Source organism: Salmo trutta, chromosome 3 (assembly GCF_901001165.1).
Source record: "Salmo trutta chromosome 3, fSalTru1.1, whole genome shotgun sequence".
NCBI classification, from domain to species: domain Eukaryota; kingdom Metazoa; phylum Chordata; class Actinopteri; order Salmoniformes; family Salmonidae; genus Salmo; species Salmo trutta.
In genome coordinates, this window is record NC_042959.1 from 31,943,941 (window position 1) to 31,965,625 (window position 21,685).

General features: G+C 42.9%; 1 protein-coding gene across 2 annotated transcripts in view; it reads left to right on the plus strand.

The window, feature by feature from the left end:
- Window positions 1-20,787, plus strand: part of LOC115172947 (rho guanine nucleotide exchange factor 6) — a 28,217-nt gene extending 7,430 nt beyond the window's left edge. Inside the window, exons 4-22 of one of the 2 annotated variants that reach the window (XM_029730846.1) lie at window positions 1,932-2,044; window positions 2,217-2,421; window positions 2,536-2,588; window positions 2,735-2,829; window positions 3,034-3,129; window positions 3,424-3,546; window positions 4,784-4,922; window positions 6,756-6,815; window positions 8,595-8,741; window positions 10,036-10,122; window positions 10,231-10,312; window positions 11,212-11,327; window positions 11,628-11,816; window positions 12,933-12,953; window positions 14,077-14,170; window positions 14,986-15,072; window positions 19,415-19,514; window positions 19,932-19,986; window positions 20,189-20,787. In XM_029730846.1, coding sequence (XP_029586706.1) covers window positions 1,932-2,044; window positions 2,217-2,421; window positions 2,536-2,588; window positions 2,735-2,829; window positions 3,034-3,129; window positions 3,424-3,546; window positions 4,784-4,922; window positions 6,756-6,815; window positions 8,595-8,741; window positions 10,036-10,122; window positions 10,231-10,312; window positions 11,212-11,327; window positions 11,628-11,816; window positions 12,933-12,953; window positions 14,077-14,170; window positions 14,986-15,072; window positions 19,415-19,514; window positions 19,932-19,986; window positions 20,189-20,311 — 1,985 coding nt within the window. In that variant the 3' untranslated portion in view covers window positions 20,312-20,787. The remainder of the gene's footprint in view (window positions 1-1,931; window positions 2,045-2,216; window positions 2,422-2,535; window positions 2,589-2,734; window positions 2,830-3,033; window positions 3,130-3,423; window positions 3,547-4,783; window positions 4,923-6,755; window positions 6,816-8,594; window positions 8,742-10,035; window positions 10,123-10,230; window positions 10,313-11,211; window positions 11,328-11,627; window positions 11,817-12,932; window positions 12,954-14,076; window positions 14,171-14,985; window positions 15,073-19,414; window positions 19,515-19,931; window positions 19,987-20,188) is intronic. The other variant, XM_029730856.1, reaches the window with a different exon arrangement.
- Window positions 20,788-21,685: the final 898 nt, after the last annotated feature.

The window sequence follows — 21,685 nt, forward strand, 5'->3', positions numbered from 1 at the left end:
TTAACAAGCGCTTTCGCGAAAAAAGCACTGTCGTTGCACCAATGTACCTAACCATAAACATCAATGCCTTTCTTAAAATCAATACACATGTATATATTTTTAAACCTGCATATTTAGTTAAAATTCCCTGATAACATGAATTTCTTTTAACTAGGGAAATTGTGTCACTTCTCTTGGGTTCAGTGCAACTGATAGTCCTACTAAACGCAAACCAGATGGGATGGCGTATTGCTGCAGAATGCTGTGGTAGCCATGTTAGTTAAGTGTGCTTTGAATTCTAAATAAATCACTTAGTGTCACCAGCAAAGCACCCCCACACCATCACACCTACTCCATGCTTCTCGGTGGGAACCACACATGCAGAGAGATAATCCGTTCACCTACTCTGAGTCTCACAAAGACATGCCGATTGGAACCAAAAATTTCAAATTTGGACTCATCAGACCAAAGGACAGATTTCTGCCAGTCTATTGTCCATTGCTTGTGTTTCTTGGCCCAAGCAAGTCTCTTCTTCTTGTTTGTGTCCTTTAGTAGTGGTTTCTTTGCAGCAATTTGACCATGAAGGCCTGATTCATGCAGTCTCCTCTGAACAGTTGATATTGATGCGTTTGTTACTTGAACTCTGTGAAGCATTTATTTGGGCTGCAATCTGAGGTGCCGTTAACTCTAATGAACTTATCCTCTGCAGCAGAGGTAACTCTGGGTCTTCCTTTCCTGTGACAGTTCTCATGAGAGCCAGTTTCGTCATAGCGCTTGATGGTTTTTGCTACAGCACTTGAAGAAGCTTTCAAAGTTCTTGAATTTTTTTGCATTGACTGACCTGCTTGTCTTAAAGTAATGATGGACTGTCGTTTCTCTTTGCTTATTTGAGCTGTTCTTGCCATAATATGGACTTGGTCTTTTACCAAATAGGGCTATCTTCTGTATACCACCCCTACCTTGTCACAACACAAGTGATTGGCACAAGCACACGAAGAAGAAAATAAATTCCACAAATTAACTTTTAGCAAGGCACACCTGTTAATTGAAATGCATTCCAGGTACCTCATCAAGCTGGTTGAGAGAATGCCAAGGGTGTGCAAAGCTCTCATCAAGGCAAAGGGTGGCTACTTTAAAGAATCTCAAATATAAAATATATTTAGATTTGTTTAACACTTTTTTGGGGGGTACTACATGATTCCGTATGTTATTTCATAGTTTTGTTGTCTTCACTATTATTCTACAATGTAGAAAATGGTAACAATAAAGAAAAACCCTTGATTGAGTAGGTGTGTCCAAACCTTTGACTGGTACTGTATGTATGAAAATACCCTCAAATAAAATGTGACATTCTGTACTGTCGCTTCATATAAAACGCAACTAATCCAAAATGTTCTAGAACCGAATTAAATGTTTTAGCTTCACCATCCAATAAATACGAGTGTAAGCACATTAGCGGTATGAATCATTAGGCCTTTGCCCTCTTTGATGTTGGTCATTGATAATGTACAACAAGGTCTCTCGGCTTGTCTGTGTTAGATGGCTGCTCTGAGCTGGCCAGGGATCAATGCTAGCTAGCAGAGTTGAGGTGATTCTGTCAAGCGCTCCAGAGCCAACAGCCTGCTCTCAAACACCTTCTCATCAACAAGCTGCTAGCACTGTGCAGTACACAGCCCAATGCTGTTTAACCTAACTACTGAAGCAACACAGACGTGTATGAGAGAGACAGATATTTGTGTCATCTCTTATGAGTAATGTGTAATTGTATAAATGTGACAGGGATTTTTGTACATGATTATAAGAATGATGTAAGTTGTTGTATTCACGACTGACTGACAAACATCTATATAACCTCCTAAGTTATTTGAGTCCTTGCACTCGCAATGTGTCTTTTTTTTTGTGGATCAATAATGAAATATTCAAAAGTCTCGGTCTGTGTTTTTGCTCCACAGACTGTGGCACTGAGAGGTCATGTCCCCAGTCCGGCTCATCCGCCCCTAGTCAGTCTGCCTCTTCCCACACACTATCCTCATCCAAGTCCCTGCGCAGACAATCCAAACCAGTGGTAGGGTCACACAAACACATGCACAGCACACCGAGTTCATGTCAATCCCATCTCAAGAATGTCTGTTTATGTCCTGAATTGGCTGCATTGAAATGGAATGGACCCCGACACTGGTCTTAACGGCTGCGGTTGTTTACCACTCAGTAAACTGACAACCGTTCTATCCAACCAGGAGATGTCGGAGAACGGCGGGGGCGGGCTGCTGCTGGTGAAGGCGCGCTTCCAATTCAAGCAGAACAACGAGGATGAGCTGTCCTTCAACAAGGGAGACCTGATCGGTGTGTCGCGCCAGGAGGAGGGCGGCTGGTGGGAGGGCTCGCTCAACGGCAAGACGGGATGGTTCCCCAGCAACTATGTCCGCGAGGTCAAGCCCTGCGGTGGGTAGGGTTGGGAAATAGTTTATGTATTACCTGGAATGGATTTAGACTAGATCATTTTGCATGTCACTTGCCGCTCCAAAACTCTGGTTCTAATTCCTTTATGTCCTGCAGATAAGCCTGTGTCTCCTAAAGCCACTCAACTTACCAAGAACTACTACAGTGTGGTGAGTGGGCCCTCTCCCATTGGATCTCCCTTTTCTACAGCTCCGTATGCGCTGACCCACGACAGCTTTGCTTAGGGGAACTGTATAGGCTGTAACACCATGCCTGTTTCTAATGGGATGTGGCTTATTTCAATGATCTTTCTCAGGTGGTGCAAGACATCCAGGAGCACGAGCGGGAGTTTGTCAAGGAGCTGCAGACAGTCTTGAGCTCTTACCTACGACCCCTACTGGCAAGCGACAAGTAAGCTCCAAGAACAAGGATGGGGGACATGGAGGATTCATTCAGATGTTTTAATTCATCTTAAGATACCAATTGCTAAAGAACTTTGTGTCATTGTGAATCTCTCTTAGAATGACCCATGCACCTTGTTTTAAAACTTTTTTTTTTATGAGTATATTCATTCTACTCATTATAATTCTATGTTCTCTGTTATGTGGTGTCCAGGCTGAGCATTACAGACAGTGGCATTCTGGGCGCTAACCTGGAGGAGATCCTCACCTTCCAGCAGGGCCTGGTTCTGGCTCTGGAGGAGTGTACCAAGTAAGTGTGTGAGAGTGTTAATGGCTGTGGTGGAGGCACTGCTAATTTGAGGCAACTGAATCAAATCACATTACCCTAACCCCACGTCAAATCTGCCACTAGACTTTTTACATGCCGGACTGTTTCTATCAGATATTCTGGAGAGAAATAGATTTGTCGCGATGTAGATCTAGATTGGATGGCCTCGGACGACGTGCACCCTCTAGTGAGCGATATCTGAAACCAAAGATACAGGAACAACCCAACTGTTGTCCTACCAACTAACTCACCCACTTCTCTCTGTGCGTGTTGCAGGGTTCCAGAGAGCCAGCAGCGAGTGGCTGCCTGCTACCTCAACCTGATTGGTCAGATCAGGATGCTGTACCTGTCCTACTGCTCCAGTCACCCCTCGGCTGTCTGCGTACTCACTGACCACAGGTCAGGCCTTATGGGCATCTCAGTTCTGCATGACATGAATCTAAATTTGATTCATATTTCATTGCATTTAACAGTCAGTATAATAATGCAAGTAAAATGGCATGTTTTTGTGGATAACTTTGGGATTAGTTGGAGTTTCTCTGTCACCCACTAGGTGTCATACTTTCTCTCTGTAAATGTAGAGGTGTAACCAATGATGTGTATAAACCCTGGATGACTGACAGGGGGCTTGTGTTGAATTCACCTCGCTGCCATCTTGGTACTCCTCCGGCGTTGTAAAAAAGATTTTGGAAGCTATGGAGATGCATTTATTAATATCTGCATTTGTTTTTCTATTACAGACTCTTTAATGCATAGTGTTAAATTATATTATCTGAGCTAAACATAAAAATAAAATAAAAATATATATCTATTAACATTTTCCTTTGAAAGTATTTTTTTTTTGTGCTCGCTACAACAACAAAAAATACTTGTATTTGTCCTTGAAACATTTTAATTGAAATACTGTAGAATTTCATTCATTCCTATGGAGGACTCCTCCTACTTGGGAGTGCCAAAATGGCCGACCAGTGGCTTCAATGCCTCTCAATGGCCAATGCATATCGTCACAAATCCAGGGTTTATATACATCATTGGGCGCGACAGAGGGGTTTCTCACTTATCAGTTGTAACTATGAGTGAGTGACCTTCAGTGTGTAGCCAACCCTCGTCATATCCTCACTGTGTCATTCACTACAATCAGCCCGGAGCCTCTGAGCACCTCTTAATGGTTCGTCTGCTGTCCTTCACACACGGTAGGGGTAATTCAAACCAAGAAATGAATCAAGCGGTTGTGTAATTATTATGTTAGTTTAGCAAATTTAATCATGTATGCTATTTTGCAACTATTGTTTATTTCCCTCCCTTGTCTCTTGCTGCACAGTTGTTAATGTGAAAAGATGCACTGCAGAGAAAAGAACACACACGTACAGGAAGCTGCACACAGGATATCTATAGTTGTGGTTGTTGTTTGAGGCAGATGAGGCACTTTCGATTTCACACTAAACTAATTAGCATCTTTCATACTGTGGGATCTGTTTTAAGTTTTGTCCTTTCACTATCAAACAAATTCAACATTGACTTAATTGATTGTTCACTCCAAAATCAATGTCTTTTAAAAAAAATCTTGGTAGAATCTTTTCCCTTTATCTCTTTACATCGTCAGCCAGCAGTATAACTGTGTGTGTGTGTGTTGTAGTGAGGAGCTGGGTACGTTTATGGAGAGCCAGGGGGCCAGTACGCCGGGCATCCTGACCCTGACCACCAGCCTGAGTAAACCCTTCATGAGGCTGGACAAGTACCCCGTCCTGCTGCAGGAGCTGGAGAGACACGTGGAGGTACAGTAGGCCTCATCTAGAGCCAACATGGAGGGCAGTTGCTTAACTCTCTATAGGCCCATCTATGGAACCATATGCAACTGACATTTAACTCACCTCCACTGTCCCAGATGGCACTCCTCTTCAATGCTCAAATACCATTGATATACCATGTTTTGATATCCCTCCCAAACGTCTTAATGTAGTTGGATTTCTTTTAATTTATTTTTTTACATCCACCTTTATTCAGGGGTGAAAGTACATTTAATTTCTTAACTGGTACGGTACTCCCTGTGTGTGTGTAATAGCTTAGGTGTAATCATAGAATTACATATAGAATCCCTATTTATTTCATATGATCTCTGTGGGCCTAGTAGGCTTACCGTAATTTCCGGACTATAAGCCGCAACTTTTTTCCCAGGCTTTGAACGTCGCGGCTTAAACAATGACGCGGCTAATATATGGATTTTTCCCGCTTTCAAATTTTTTTCTCCAAAAAAACATTCTGTGACGTGCTCAGTTTTTTTGGGCGGCATGAAGCTTTCATTAGACCAATGAAATTGCCGAACAGGTTAAGGTCAAACATCTTTTTTGTTTACTGTTTAGATTAAATCGAGCGCTCTCAAACTTCCCATCATTCTGATTACGGTAGTCATTTTGTCACCCTGATTCCTGGGGGTACAACTAAGTATTTGCAGCCACTCGACATCAGTGTAAGTCGTGCATTTAAGGTGGCGCTCCGTGTTCAGCGGGAGGCTTGGATGACAAGTGGGGAGAAATCCTTCACTAAAACGGGCCGCATGAGAAGAGCAACTTATGGTCAAGTCTGCCAGTGGGTCTTGACAGCGTGAAGCATTGTCAAAAAATCCACTATCATCAACGGGTTTCGAAAGGCTGGACTGCTGCATGTTGAAGAGGGCTCAGCGGGGGATTTGCCTCCGGATGAAAGTGACGAGAGCGACAATGAAAACGATCCAATATCGGCTGAAGCAATTCTGAGGCTATTCAACTCCGACACCGAAGGAGATGACTTCAGTGGTTTCAGTGCACAGGAGCAGGAAGATAGTGACCAATGACTTTCTTGGTAGGCTACTGTTTACTGCTAATTTTTTATTTTTGTTACAAGCCGTGTTTCATTAAAGCCTATTTATTTTTGTTACAAGCCGTGTTTTGTTAAAGCCTATTTATTTTTGTTACAAGCCATGTTTCATTAAAGCCTGTGTGAAGTTCATTTGTTTCAATGTACCGGTAGGCACCTGCGGCTTATAGACATGTGCGGCTTATTTATGTTAAAAATAATATTTTTTTTCAAATTCAGTGGGTGCGGCTTATATTCAGGTGCGCTTAATAGTCCGGAAATTACGGTAGTAATGAATTGTCATAACTTTTGGCATGTATTACATTTTAATGTGGCATTAACACAACCAGCCATGATGTCTTCATCTGCTTGTCGAACAATCACTTGAAAAAGGTTCTCCTGTAGGCTACCCGTGCACGTTCGTCCACTCACAAAATAATTCCAGCATCCGAAACATTGCACTGTGCGCCCGCCATTTGATGAATGGAAAGGGCCTTCTGTTACAAAACACATAAACGTGTATTGTAATTACATCCTGCGATGGTCATTAGACTACACGATGGATGCGTCCACTGCTGTCTGCGCACATCTCTGTCTCGGCCACTCGTCTCCGCCTTGGCAAAATGGAAGTGTTCTCGTCGAACCACTATGTAACCCCCTTATTCTTTTCCATTGACTCCGTACCGGCTTACTTTCACCCCTGCCTTTTTTTATAAGGTGTTGTGTATAAAATCTAAGTTATTTAACAGTTTTTGTTGTTGTTGACTGTCTTGCAGGAGGCCCACCCGGACTACAGTGACATCTTGAAGGCAACGGTGGCCTTTAAGAGCTTGGTGGTAGGTACAGATCCCCTGTGGTTCCTCGTGCAATGTTAATGTTGGCATGGTCCATAGAGATGATCCACGCGCATTGTAGAATCTTACTAGTCTATAGTAGCATCATCTATTCTATATTACTAACACACTACAGAGAGAGAGGGAGAGAGACAAGTCACTGAAAATGATCAGTGAGTACATATACATATACAATAATAATTGAATATTAAACTGATTATGGCTGTAGGCAAATTATGAAATAGTCATGTTAACACGGTAAGGTGTTTATCCTAATCGGCGTAAGGTCAAAATCGAAGTAAGCATACGCCGATTAAAATACAATTTATTTGTTGGTTGTTGCAGTCTTTTGAATGATGAGGACATGTAAACAGCTTCATCAGCATTCCAGCGGTGTATTTGATCTGTGCATGTGCCAGGACCAGTAGCGCAGAGCCTTCCTCTAACGCGCGAGTGAAGCGAGTTCAGAAAAACTGAAAATATGCATCTTAGAAATAGTTTTCACATACAAATGTAGAATGTCTGGAACTCCGAATCAAAAAGCTTTCGCCAAAATAACATGGTCACTGTGGCAGGTTTTATTTTGATTGATTGCCTGCCGATTTTCTGCATTTCTCAAAAGTCCCATCGTGTAGCCTGATTTCAGATGTGTCCGTGTAAACAGGAATATTATGGAAATCGTTCTTCTTGCAAAGCATGTAAACGTTTTAAACAAACTATTATATTAACCTTACTATCCACAATAATCGCATTATTGTGTGCATATAACCGCGCTCGGTGTCTTCATGAAAGCACATTTTCAGTGCATGAAATTAAAAATGCTTATCTGAAGATGGGTCAATGTTTTTTGGATCAAGTTCTTATGTTGCCAAACTGAGGGGGAGGAGCATCACACGAGACAGCCTTGCATAAAAAAAGGTCAAATAGGGGGTGCTTATGATGCGCCCATCTCGGCGGTTTTAATGAAGAAAATATATTGCTTCCTGTGTAATATGTCCTCAGTGAAAAGTTTTTTCCTAAGGTGGGTTGTTACTGAAATAGCAGCACAGATTTTGAAGACGAGTGTTAGATGAGAGTCTATACAAGGTGTCTGTTGGAGAAATAGTTTGAGAGGCAGTTTCCACTGTGGCTGAGAGTACTGTAGTCCCTTGAGGTGTCTGTGTGTGAGGTGTGCTGGGGCGTGTGTTTGTGCTTCCCAAAGGTTAACTTGTTCTTTTGGGTCCGCCAGGCCTATTTGCATACGCTCCTGCTCTTTATGTCTGAGTCAGAACTTGGTGGATGTTGCTTTGTCATTTTGTCTTTGTGAGAGGGGGAATCCCCCTTCTGGTCGCGTAAACTGTTCTCTGTAACTCGCCTTTGCGTGAGGCACAGTTATACCTGTTGCAGTAATGCCGTATCATGGACATTTTATATTACAGAGTTACTAGCTTTGCACTAGTGCAAATGCTTACTAACCCAGGCTTAAAATGGCTATCTTATTGTCTGTCTGTTTCCACCACACACTAACAGTGTCTCATATGCACTATACATTAATTGGCACATTACATTTACATTTTAGTCATTTACAGACGCTCTTATCCAGAGCGACTTACAGTAGTGAATGCATACATTTCATTTCATGCATTTAAAAAAAAAAACTTTTTTGTAAAAAAAAAATTGGTACTGGCCCCCCGTGGGAATCGAACCCACAACCCTGGCGTTGCACACACCATGCTGGCGTTGCAAACACCATGCTCTACCAACTGAGCCACAGGGAAGCCACACCTCTCTCTCTCATTTCAGACCCAGTGTCAGGACCTGCGGAAGCGTAAGAACCTGGAACTACAGATCCTGTCAGAGCCAGTGAGAGGCTGGGAGGGAGACGGCATGAAGTCTCTGGGTCACGTGGCCTACATGTCCCAGGTGCACATGCAGAACGGGACCAATGAGGTGAGAGCAACAGATACAGGTGTCTTTATATGCTGAACTAAGAACTAAGATATGCTGAACTAAGATCGGTTTTAGGATTGGGGGCGGTAAGCTGATCATAGATCTGTGTGTAACGGTAACTATCCAGACGGAGCGCTACAGGCAACCTCCGAGAAGGTCAAAGTTCAAATGAACGACTCCAATGGCTCCTTTCACAGCCATGTGGTTGAATGGATATTAATGTTTTGAGCAGCATTGAATGTGTGCTTGGGCAAAGCAAATAACGGGAAACGTGAGGTGGACCAGGTACTTTTTATGCTTGACAAACAGGAAGTAAAATTGTTGCTTGTTTGTTCACTCACAGGCTTAGAATCGATCCAAGGACTTATTTCCCCTTTCAGAATTGTAATATTTCGGCACCTGACGACTTTATTCGGAGCAGATAAGTTTGTTTCCGTCCAACACGTTCTGGAGAAGAGTGCTATATTGTGATCGCCACCGCCTCTCCCACATTAAGCCAATGTTATTCAAATATTTGAATTCATTATGAATCAGAAACCACAGACTGTAGAGTGAAAAGTCATCCCCCCCTGTAGTGTGGTTTCTGTGTAGGGGGTCGAATATGAGGATCTGAGGGCTGAGGGGAACAAATGTCTGGCTTTGTTTTGGTCTTATTGAAGCACCAACCAACATCTATCTAACATCTTTCAAACAGATAACCTGTTTTCTTTACCTTTTTTAAAGCTGCAATATGTAACTTTTTGGGCGACCTGACAATATTCACATAGAAATGTGAGTTACAAATCTTTCATTCTCATTGAAGGCAATTATAAGAAGTGCTAGATCTGTTCTATGTGCGCTTTTTCTATGCTTCCCTTTTTTTTATGTTTAGTTTTTGCGTCTTACTTTCGGTTTTGTAAACTAGCTTCAAACAGCTGAAAATACAATATTTTTGATTGTGTGAAAAAAATACTTTATTTCACAGCGGTTTAGATGGTACAATGATTTTCTACGGTATATTCGCTTTCTCTGTCACACAAACTGAAATTTGGCGAATGATTTAGAATTTTAGCAACCGGGAAATGGCAGAGCATTTTCTGCAAAGTGCATCTTTAAGTTAGCTGAAATATTATGATTTGTGGATTCAAACTACGATATTTCTCCCCAAATATCATCGACGCAACTGATTTTCACGTCCCGTTGCCAGAGTTCTCAGACACTCATCTCTGTCTGTGGGTGTCAGTGTGTGTATTTGACACACAGCCATGTCTGATTCTTTCATGCCGTATCTGTGTTAAATGTGTGTTCTCCATAGGAGAAAGAGGAGCGCTATCTCATGATGTTTCCCAGTGTGCTGGTCATGCTGTCTGCTAGTCCGCGGATGAGCGGCTTCATATACCAGGTAACCTACAAGCACCAGATGTGCGCCCTCTGAATGTGTCCCAAGTGTTTCCCGAGTATCTGTGGCAGTGTGTCACCCCCTCTCCTCCTCCTCTCTCTTTCCCAACAGGGAAGGCTGCCACTGACGGGCTCCACGGTCTCCAGACAGACAGACGACACAGAGAACGGCCACTATGCCTTTGATATCACAGGTACAGTAAATTCATCTCAGAGGAGATGGAGAAAGACCGGAATACTCTGCGGCACAATTATTGAAAGGGCCGTATCATAACACACAGGTCCTGTTGAGTAGATTTGAGGTCACGGGTCCATTATCATATTCCTATTACATCAGTGGGTTGTAGGCTGTTAATGGTCGTTTGCGCCTCATTTAAGCATTCCTTTGATAAAAATAACATCAAGCTGCTTTGGCAGTCATTCTTATTCCAGTCCCTTCAGTACAAACTATGGCTGTGTAAACCTTGATTTAATGTCTGGTTAAACGATTTTAAGACTTATGACATTCACTGAGGGGGAAAGGAAACGATACTAAGTGAGTTATGTGAACTATGAATCATAGTGTTTATGTAATGCTATCATTTAACATGACAAGACTGCTGGGAGGACCACTCATCAGAGTTGTCTTATTTACTTGCCACTTGACGCATGATATGATATATGCCGAGTTCAAAACAACTGGGAACTCTGAAATAAACAAGCTCAGACTGGGGGAAAATTTGATTTGAACGGTCATCCAACTCGGAATTCCAACTCTGGGACTCGGGCCTCTTTCTAAGAGCTCCGACTTTCCGACCTGAAGATCGCTGACGTCATGATTTGACCTCGTATTTTTCCAGAGTTGCCAGTGGTTTTGTACTGAGGCTTACTTTTTTTTGTAACCATGACACCATGATCCAGTTTGTCATCCAGCCACGACACTGTGCCGTGGTGGGCGTTTATGATTCATGTCAGACTTGTGGGCTTTAACGAAACATCTCGCTAACAAAGTGTTACCCGTACCTAACTTTAGGTAGTTTAGCCTGGAACTTCCCAGCAACGTGTGTGTGTGTGTGTGTGTGTGTGTGTGTGTGTGTGTGTGTGTGTGTTGCAGGGAGCATGTTTGATCGTGTCACAGTGTTCTGCAGTAACCCCCAGGAACTGCAGGACTGGCTGGACCATCTCAATGCCTACACCAAAGGCGGAAGCCCTGTGGGCACCATAATCAGGGTAAATGCATGACTCACACACGCAAGGAGAGCACACTGCATTATTTATTGTTTCAAAGATACAGGAAGTGCTGTTGTGTGTACACAATGTACACTAAACAAAATGGTGTATTTCCCTTTAGACATGGCCAGTGGTGTGACAACATGCACATCAGTCCACACGTAGCTAGAACTCGCATTGCACTGAACTATGAACTACCACTGCACTTCACACATGGCTGGCACTTGCATTAAACTTCCATTGAACCTCACACATCCCCTCTTCCTGACTGTGGCTTATCTCTGTGTATGGATGATATAGAACGAGGGGGGGAAACCGGTCAGTATGGTGGGGACTCCCACGCACCAGTCCCACCTGCCCATCTTCAGCACCCCCAGCCAGGCCAACCGGGGACCACTGGAGCCCCCCAAGACCACCAAACCCTGGTCCCTGAGCTGCCTGCGTCCTGCCCCGCCCCTCAAGCCCTCTGCTGCACTGGGCTACAAGGAGGTAGGCCAACCCAGATTTATAGTCCATTTATCTCTGGGTTCTTCACTCTTGATTCTGGAGAGCTGCAGTGTGTGCAGCTCTCTAGCCCAGCACTAACCCTCCAGATTGTTCTTATCGAGGTCTGGATGAATAGTTGGTTACTTGAATCGGGATGTTGTGCTGGGCTAGGACAAACGCCTGCATACACTAGGTTTCTTCAGGAGCTGGGGTACAGAACACTGCTTTATGTCTCACAGTAACTTGACTCTAATAGGACTATGGAAAAACCCTCTGGGATATAGCTTTGTTTGTGTGGACAGAGCGCTTAGCGGATGAGTAGCTCCTGGAAGCTATAGGATGACTGTGTAGTGGGGAGTGTATTCGTGTTAAGTAGCGTTTACATTTTAGTCATTTAGCAGACGCTCTTATCCAGAGCGACTTACAGTAGTGAATGCATACATTTCATTAAAAAAAATATTCTCCGTACTGGTCACCCGTGGGAATCAAACCCACAACCCTGGCGTTGCAAACACCATGCTCTACCAACTGAGCCACACGGGACCCAGCCACACGGTAACCACATTAGTTCTGGTAAAGACTTGTCTTTGAGTGGTGTTTGACCTGGTGGTCGGCTACACCGGATACAACTGTGGTCATTGTGAGATGAGGGTGAGCTAGAATGATCAGGTGTTAAAGTTCTCTCTAGTTCATTCCATTTCCATTTATTTAGCCAGAATAGTCCTTTTTAAAAATGGTTATAGTTTTGCGAGTCCTGACATCCATAAAAAAAAAAAACGGACAAAAGACGTTACATACATGCAATAACCAAAAATTGGTTATGTGTGGTGCGCTTGAGTGCGACAGTTCATCACTGAAAATTACCCACCATGCTCTCTGCCCCCGGGGTTAAAGCAGCTAATAACTGGGTGTCCTCCTCAACCCTTTTGGAGAATGCATCCATCTCCCCTTTAACTTTCTCCTCTACCCTGTTATATTTTCATCTGTTTTCTTCACACTACAGGATGGGGGGGGTACTGAAATGTTCACTTCATCTACTTCTATCAAAATTCTCAAAGAAAATTCTTATGCACCTCTCTCTCTCTCTCCCTCTCTCTCTCTCCAAACTGGCTTCTATAGAGAATGTCTTATATATTGAAGGTAAGGCTAGATCTATCTATCTCTCTCTTACTGTGTGGATATGTGTGTGTGTGTGTGCGCCCTTGTGCTGAAGTGGCAACACATTGCTCTGTTTTCCTCTTCCTCTGCTGTAAGCTGTTGGTTTCCTGTGTTCTCTGCTGCCTTGTCTGTCTTTTATCCCCCGTAGTCACCCAAAACCTCTGGCAGACGGTCTACCTGAGATCTCTTATCTGTTTTCTAGGTAACAACAAAGCCTGATTTCTAGGTAACAGAAAGCCATACTTGTACAAGTGGAATTTGACGCAGAAACACTCATTCCCTTAGCTTTTAAAAAATAATCATGGTGAATTTGTCATAGGCTTTCATTTGAAAATGTGAACAATATAGTCGTGTTTTTTTAAAGTCTGTTAGGGGCTGTATTGAACTGGACACATGCATAAATTCATTGATTTACTGTACATGCTATTTACTGTTGGGTGCATGCTTTATTTTCAATATGGCAGCTTCTTGTTGCACTTTGCCAGGTATGTGATGAAATAAGCATGAATAAATGCCATTATTTAAATATAACGCCAAGAAAGCAAATTTCCAGGTTTTAAAATAGAATTGTTTACAAATGAAAGGATTACATTGAACTATTCATCGTTTCAATGAGGATCTTCATCTTTGGCTCGTTACGGATGAAGGGGATCCATTTTAGCTGCCGCGATGACATCATAGGCCACACGGTTTGTTCCAAGTGTGTGACGCCTGTGCTGGAAATCACATGTTAATTAATGACTCAGAGAGGACCATTTTTTTTGTTTTTAAAAGTAAACTGTTTAAAATGACACCAGGGTCATGTTCATTAGCCACCAAATGGAAGAAACCTGACTGAAAGAGGGAGTGATTACTTAGACTTGTCCAATAAGAAACACACATTTTCTTTTCATGTTGCGTGTCCTACTGAACACGACCCAGGTTTCTTTGGTTACCGTCCCATGCTTATGCAATATGTAAGACTTTGTCGACCTTGTTTGTTTTTGTCCATGGTGGCAATGTGTGTTACTGTATGCTTGCAGTTACCGTGGTCTTTTTCCCCTGGCTTGACGACGTTTGTCACTGCGTACTCTACCCTGCTAACACTTCTCCCCGACTCCTACAGGACTCCGGTAAAAGTCCGAGGCCCATTAAGAAGTTCCTCCCGAAACGCAAAACGGACCGAAAACCTTCCGACGATGAGTTCCTCCTGCGGAAAAGTAGGTTTGATCATTACACACTATTATGTATAATTTCCTAGTGTCCAAATGTGTTGCCACCTAGGAAAGCACAGATTCACACTGTGACAAATTCCACCCGCCGCCTAACCGATGACCAATTTCTAGCTCTGTGAATCAACACGATGTCATTCTCTGCATAGTAGCTCAAACGTGTATCTCGTGGTTGATGGTAACTCGCAGTCGGTGCGCCTTCTCAAGATGAGAGTGAAAGTCAGTTACTCATCAAACACATCCAGCTTCTTCTTATTAGTGTTTAAAGTTGAACTCGTTCCCAAATAATGTTGTTGACTCGTCCTAAACTCGTATTTGTGGCCAAAGTGTAAATTAGAGGGGGGGGGGGGACACCACCTTGTATCTCAAACACACTGTTTCAAAAATGCTTTCTGTTTCCTGGTTTAACATGACGTAACGTTGGGTCGTTGGCTGAGCTGGCCAATTAGCTGTTTACTTGTTGTCATTAATATATTTTTTATGACCGGCATACACCCACACAATTCTGTTGTTGGGGTACGCCCACACCGTTCCAACACAGAAAAGCTGCTTTTTAATATGCTTAATTGCCATTTCTTGGAAGGAAAACGGTTTTGCTCTGGAAACACTGGACAGTAACTTTAAATTGCATGGAACGACGAGAGGGAAATGGACCATTGGTAGCATAAACCCATAGCGATGCTGCAGCTAAATCTGTTGGACCTGACTGTCAGTGGAATGTTGAAGGTTTGAATATAAAGTCAGTTGTTGTGGTTCAGAACGCACCTGACCCATTGTTTCCCCTGCGTGCCTTTGATTGACAGGTACAGCTGCTCTGGAGGAGGATGCACAGATTCTGAAGGTGATCGAGTCCTACTGCACAGGGGCCAGCCTGCATCAGAACAACACAGGTGAGACGAAGGATACTGTGTGTGTGTGTTCGAGCACACGCCACCGCGTTTGTATGTGTCTGTGTGATTGATGTCTTTTTTCAACCTGTCAATCAAAAAAATTTATAGCTGAAGTCAGAAGTTTACATACACTTAGGTTGGAGTCATTAAAACTAGTTTTTCAACCACTCCACAAATTTCTTGTTTAACAAACTATAGTTTTGGCAAGTCGGTTAGGACATATACTTTGTGCATGACAAGTAATTTTTCGAACATTTGTTTACAGAGATTATTTCACTTATAATTCACTGTATCATAATTCCAGTAGGTCCGAAGTTTAAATACACTATGTTGACTGTGCCTTTAAACAGCTTGGAAAATTCCAGAAAATGATGTCATGGCTTTAGAAGCTTCTAATAGGCTAATTGACATAATTTGAGTCAATTGGAAGTGTACCTGTGGATGTATTTCAAGGCCTACCTTCAAACTCAGTGTCTCTTGGCTTGACATCATGGGAAAATCAAAAGAAATCAGCCAAGACCTCAGAAAAGAAATTGTAGACCTCCACAAGTTTGGTTCAGGCATTTGGAAATTGCTCCCAAGAATGAAGGTACAAACATTCATCTGTACAAAAAAGTACGCAAGTATAAACACCATGGGACCACGCAGCCTTCATACCACTCAGGAAGGAGATGCATTCTGTCTCCTAGAGATGAACGTACTTTGGTGCGAGAAGTACAAATCAATCCCAGAACAACAGCAAAGGACCTTGTGAAGATGCTGGAGGAAACGGGTACAAAAGTATCTATATCCACAGTAAAACGAGTCCTATATCGACATAACCTGAAAGGCCGCTCAGAATGGAAGAAGCCACTGCTCCAAAGCCACCATAAAAAAGCCAGACTACGGTTTGCAACTGCACATGGGGACAAAAATCGTACTTATTGGAGAAATGTCCTCTGGTCTGATGAAACAAAAATAAAGTCTTTGGCCATAATGACCATTGTTATGTTTGGAGGAAAAAGGGGGATGCTTGCAAGCCAAAGAACACCAACCCAACCGTGAAGCACGGGGGTGGCAGCATCATGTTGTGGGGGTGCTTTGCTGCAGGAGGAACTGGTGCACTTCACAAAATAGGTGGGACAATTATGTGGATATATTGAAGCAACATTTCAAGACATCAGTCAGGAAGTTAAAGCTTGGTCGCAAATGGGTCTTCCAAATGGACAATGACCCCAAGCATACTTCCAAAGTTGTGGCAAAATGGCTTAAGGACAACAAAGTCAAGGTATTGGAGTGGACATCACAAAGCCCTGACCTCAATCCTATAGAAAATTGGTGGGCAGAACTGAAAAAGCGTGTGTGAGCAAGGAGGCCTACAAACCTGACTCAGTTACACCAGCTCTGTCAGGAGGAATGGGACAAAATTCACCCAACTTATTGTGGGAAGCTTGTGGAAGGCTACCCGAAACGTTTGACCCAAGTTAAACAATTTAAAGACAGTGCTACCAAGTACTAATTGAGTGTATGTAAACTTCTGACCCACTGGGAATGTGATGAAAGAAATAAAAGCTGAAATAAATCATTCTCTCTACTGTTATTCTGACATTTCACATTCTTAAAATAAAGTGGTGATCCTAACTGACCTAAGACAGGGAATTTTTACTTCGATTAAATGTCAGGATTTGTGAAAAACTGAGTTTAAATGTATTTGGCTAAGGTGTATGTAAACTTCCGACTTCAACTGTATATATATTTGTCACATGCGCCGAATACAACCGGTGTAGACATTACCGTGAAATGCTGACTTACAAGCCCTTAACTCTATTTATTTATTGAACTGCATTGTTGGTTAAGAAAATATTTACTAAATACATTTAAGCAAAAAAATGTAATTTAAAAAGTAACACAATAAAATTAACGAAGCTATGTACAGGGGGTGCTGGTATCGAGTCAATGTGCGGGGGTACAGGTTAGTCGAGGTAATTTGTACATGTAGGTAGGGGTAAAGTGACTATGCATAGATAATAAACAGTGAGCAGCAGCTGTGTAAAAACAAAGGGGAGGGGGTGTTAATGTAAATAATCTGGGTGGCCATTTGATTATGGCTTGGGGGTAGAAGCTATTAAGGAGCCTTTTGGACATAGACTTGGTGCTCCGGTATCGCTTGCCGTAAAGTAGCAGCGATAAGTCTATGACCTGGTTGACTGGAGTCTTTGACAATAGTTTATAGGTCCTGGATGGCAGGAAGCTTGGCCCCAGTGATGTATTGGGCCGTACGAACTACCCTCTCTAGCACATTACGGTTGGATGCCGAGCAGTTGCCATACCAGGCGGTGATACAACCAGTCAGAATGCTCTCGATGGTGCAGCTGTATAATTTTTTGAGGATCTGGGGACCCATGCCAAATCTCTCCTGAGGGAGAAAAGGCGTTGTCGTGCCCTCTTCACGACTGTCTTGATGTGTTTGGACCGTGATAGTTTGTTGGTAATATGGACACCAAGGACCTGCTACACTACAGGACCCGCTCCACTACAGCCCCGTCGATGTGAATGGGGGCGTGTTCAGCCCTCCTTTTCCTGTGTTCCACGATCAGCTCCTTTGTCTTGCTCGTGTTGAGGGAGAGGTTGTTGTCCTGGCACCACACTGCCAGGTCTCTGACCTCCTCCCTATAGGCTGTCTTATCGTTGTCGGTGATCAGGCCAACAACTGTTGTCGTCAGCAAACTTACTGATGGTGTTGGAGTTGTGCATGGCCACGCAGTCATAGATGAACAGGGAGTACAGGGGGGGACTAAGCACGCACGCCTAAGGGGCCCCCGTGTTAAAGATCAGCGTGGCAGATGTGTTGTTGCCTACCCTTGCCACCTGGGGGCGGCCCATCATGGAAGTCCAGGATCCAGTTGCAGAGGGAGGTGTTTAGTCCCAGCGTCCTTAGTTTAGTGATGAGCTTTGTGGGCACTATGGTGTTGGACACTGAGCTGTAGTCAATGAACAGCATTCTCACATAGGTGTTCCTCAGGTTTAGGTAGGTTACTTTCTAAATGTAATCAGTTACAGTTACTAGTTACCTGTCAAATTGTAATCAGTAACATTTGGATTACCCAAACTCAGTAACGTAATCTGATTATGTTCAGTTACTTTACTTTCCCCTTGAGGCATTAGAAGAAGACAATGTATGTTACCAATTGAACAACATCTATTGCAGGATAAAACAATGTTAAAGTTTACATAGCTGGCTATATATGGATGTTAAATTTTACTTTATGGGTTGGTTATGTAGGCTTCTTCTAACCCATCGCCTTCTACTACATATAGTAATACGATTAAGTTAGACTTTGGTTTTTAATGTAAAGATCTATCAGAATTCCAGTCATTCCAATAAATGTTATATCCCTTGATCTTCAAGAATAGGACTTGGAAATATGGAAGTATAGATTACCCAAAGTTTTTGGGTTATGCTGAGGTAAAACAATAAGGAGTTTGATTCATCAAACACATTTGGTGTGTCATCATAGTGGTCTCTGACTTGTGGTCAGACACGCTCAGGTGGAACAAACTTATACTTGTGCCTTTTTTCAATGTTGATTGGAATGTCATTGAGAAAACAGAAGTGTCAAAGATTTTTTTCAAACATCCTTTCTGAATTTCAAAGTAATCCTCGAAGTATTCTAGTTTTTCAAAAGTATCTGTAATCTGATTACAGCTTTTTTGCTGGTAACGTAATGGTTACTGTTTTTTTTGTAATCCCTTACATGTAACAGATTGTGTAATCAGTTACTCCTCAATCCTGGTGTTCCTTTTGTCCAGGTGGGAAAGGGCAGTGTGGAGTGCGATTGAGATTGCTTCATCTGTGGATCTGTTGGGGTGGTATGCGAATTGGAGTGGGTCTAGGGTTTCCGGGATGATGGTGTTAATGTGAGCCATGACCAGCCTTTCAAAGCACTTCATGGCTACCGACGTGAGTGCTATGGGGCGGTAGTCATTTAGGCAGGTTACCTTCGCTTTCTTGGGCACATGGACTATGGTGGTCTGCTTGAAACATGTAGGTATTACAGGCTCGGTCAGGGAGAGGTTGAAAATGTCAGTGAAGACACTTCCCAGTTGGTCTGCGCATGCTCTGATTACACATCCTGGTAATCCGTCTGGCCCCGCGGCCTTGTGAATGTTGACCTGTTTAAAGGTCTTGCTCACATCGGCTACGTAGAGCATGATCACACAGTCGTCCAGAACAGCTGGTGCACTCATGCATACTTCAGTGTTGCAGTAACTTACCTTGAAGCGAGCATAAAGGGCATTTAGCTAGTCTGGTAGGCTCGCGTAATACGTGTGTGTGTGTGTGTGTGTGTGTGTGTGTGTGCAGCGGTGAGGAAAGATTCTGTCCCTCAGGTCCTGCTGCCGGAGGAAGAGAAGATGATGGTGGAAGAGATGAAGAACAACGGTCAGACCATCATAGAGGAAAAGTAAGACTGCCATCACTCAGGAGAATAGACTCTTTCTTATTAGGCCATTCCATTACTGTGTATGCACATGGATCTGCAGTTAGTTATCGTTCAGCCGGTCGTTTCAAAACATCTAATCCGAAGCTTTTTCAAGGATACTGTAGGACACTAGTATTTTATTTCTCAGTTAAAATTGAGAATTTAATGTCTTTACGTGATGACCTTGAAGTGTTGGCGAAACAGGGGTTTTGTCTTGAACGTTGAATAGCAAGAAATTGTGGTCAACATTGAAAAGCATGAAATTGGGACGTTAATATTTGTGGAATTGTTGTTCAACTACCTCGAACACTCAAATTCCAAAGCCTTTATCATATTGTAACATGAAAATAATATGCTATTGTCCGGCTTTCTGATAACCTTTTGTTTCTTGACTTGCAGGAGTCTGGTTGATGCGGTGTACGCTTTAAAGGATGAGGTCCATGAATTAAAGAAGGTAAAATAACTGTTGATTTAAAACTCACTCTGACAAGCCATTTTGTTCAGTAGTGTTGGTGTTGTGGTTTGTGGGTGCGTGCTTGTCTATCTGCAGGTACATGTTTTGTGATTGTGGGTTCCTGCTTGTAGGTGTGTGTGAATGCGTGTGTTTTCACGTCTTTGCTGAGGTTCAATGGATATTTGTGTATGTGTCTCGCCAGGAGAGCAAGTGGATCAAGCAATGTCTGGAGGATGAGCAGAAGTCTCGTAAGGAGCTGGAGAGAGTGGTCAGGAAGTTGGCCAAGCAGAAGAACGACTGTGCCTGGGAGGATGGAGACCACTGAACAACACCACACACCTATCCATTTACCTATACCGCATATGTGTGTGTGTGAGTATGTATGCGTGCGTGTGTGAGTGAGTGAGCAGTGTGTGACTGTGTGCAGTGTGTCCATGCTTCCATCTCTACAACACAGAAGGGTTGGATTAATTTAGCTGGACTCTGGTTGGAACAACTCTCTGTTCTGATATTTGGCCTCACATGCTGAACTATTCATTATCTGTCTTCCTGATCCAACCCTGTTGGAGGATTTTAAAGTCATGACCATGGGTCTTACTCAAGCACCCGGAAAAGCTAACTGAGACCAATGGGAGGGAAATAACCACAATCGAACATTCTGATTGGTTGCATCCCTTCTGCTGCCACTGTAATTGGTCAACTCTGATGGAACCATTTTGGACAAAGGAAAAATAACTAGTACTGCAGTGTCACCAGCTGCGTTGCCACTCTGGACTGCTGTGTCTACATTTCAATAGGAAATCTAATGGGTGCGAGAAGCCTTTAGGTACAATGGGTATTTTCTTGCATGCACTTGTTTCAGCGGGAGAGCGACTCCCTCCACCATAACTAGGGCTCATCTGTCCCACTCTACATCTGTTACAGCATTGTTTGTCGTTTGTTTGTTTAGTTTGGTGTTGAGGACACCCCCGCAGCCTTGTGGGGAAAGAGAGAAGCTTGCATCGAGCTTTAGTGAACACGATTGGCATTTTGCGATTGCACATTCTAGACGTGAGACTCTGCATCTCCAAGATATTTTGTAGGCTTTAGCTTTTCATTTCAGATAGGCGAGACCTTTCCATAGACTATCAAAACGGTCTTCTAGCTCATGGAGAGTGGATTTCAAAACTGCTCCAAGCTGGTATTCATTTTATCGAATAAGGTCCTTGACTGTGTACCTTACAATCTGCATGGATGTACAGTGTTTCTAAGATAGTATTACGCATTAGACATGCTAATCAATATATAGTCCAAGCTATCAGGGATATAGATATTTATAAACTGGGTGGTCCGAGCCCTGAAGTGCTGATTGGCTGACAGCCGTGGTATATCAGACCGAATATCACGGGTATGAGTTTTATTTTTACTGCTCTAATTACATTGGTAGGCAGTTTATAATAGCAATAAGGCACATTCGGGGTTTGTGGTATATGGCCAATATACCAAGGCTAAGGGCTGTATCCAGGCATTGCGTCGTGCTAAGAACAGCCATTAACCGTGGTATATTGGCCATACACCCCACCCCCTCGTGCCTTATTTCTTAAAAGTGTATTGTGTATAGAATACACACATACTTTCTTACCGAAACAAAATACAAATAACAATTCAATACATGTACTAATAATTCATAGCTGTGCTTTGTTCGGGGGTTAAATAATAT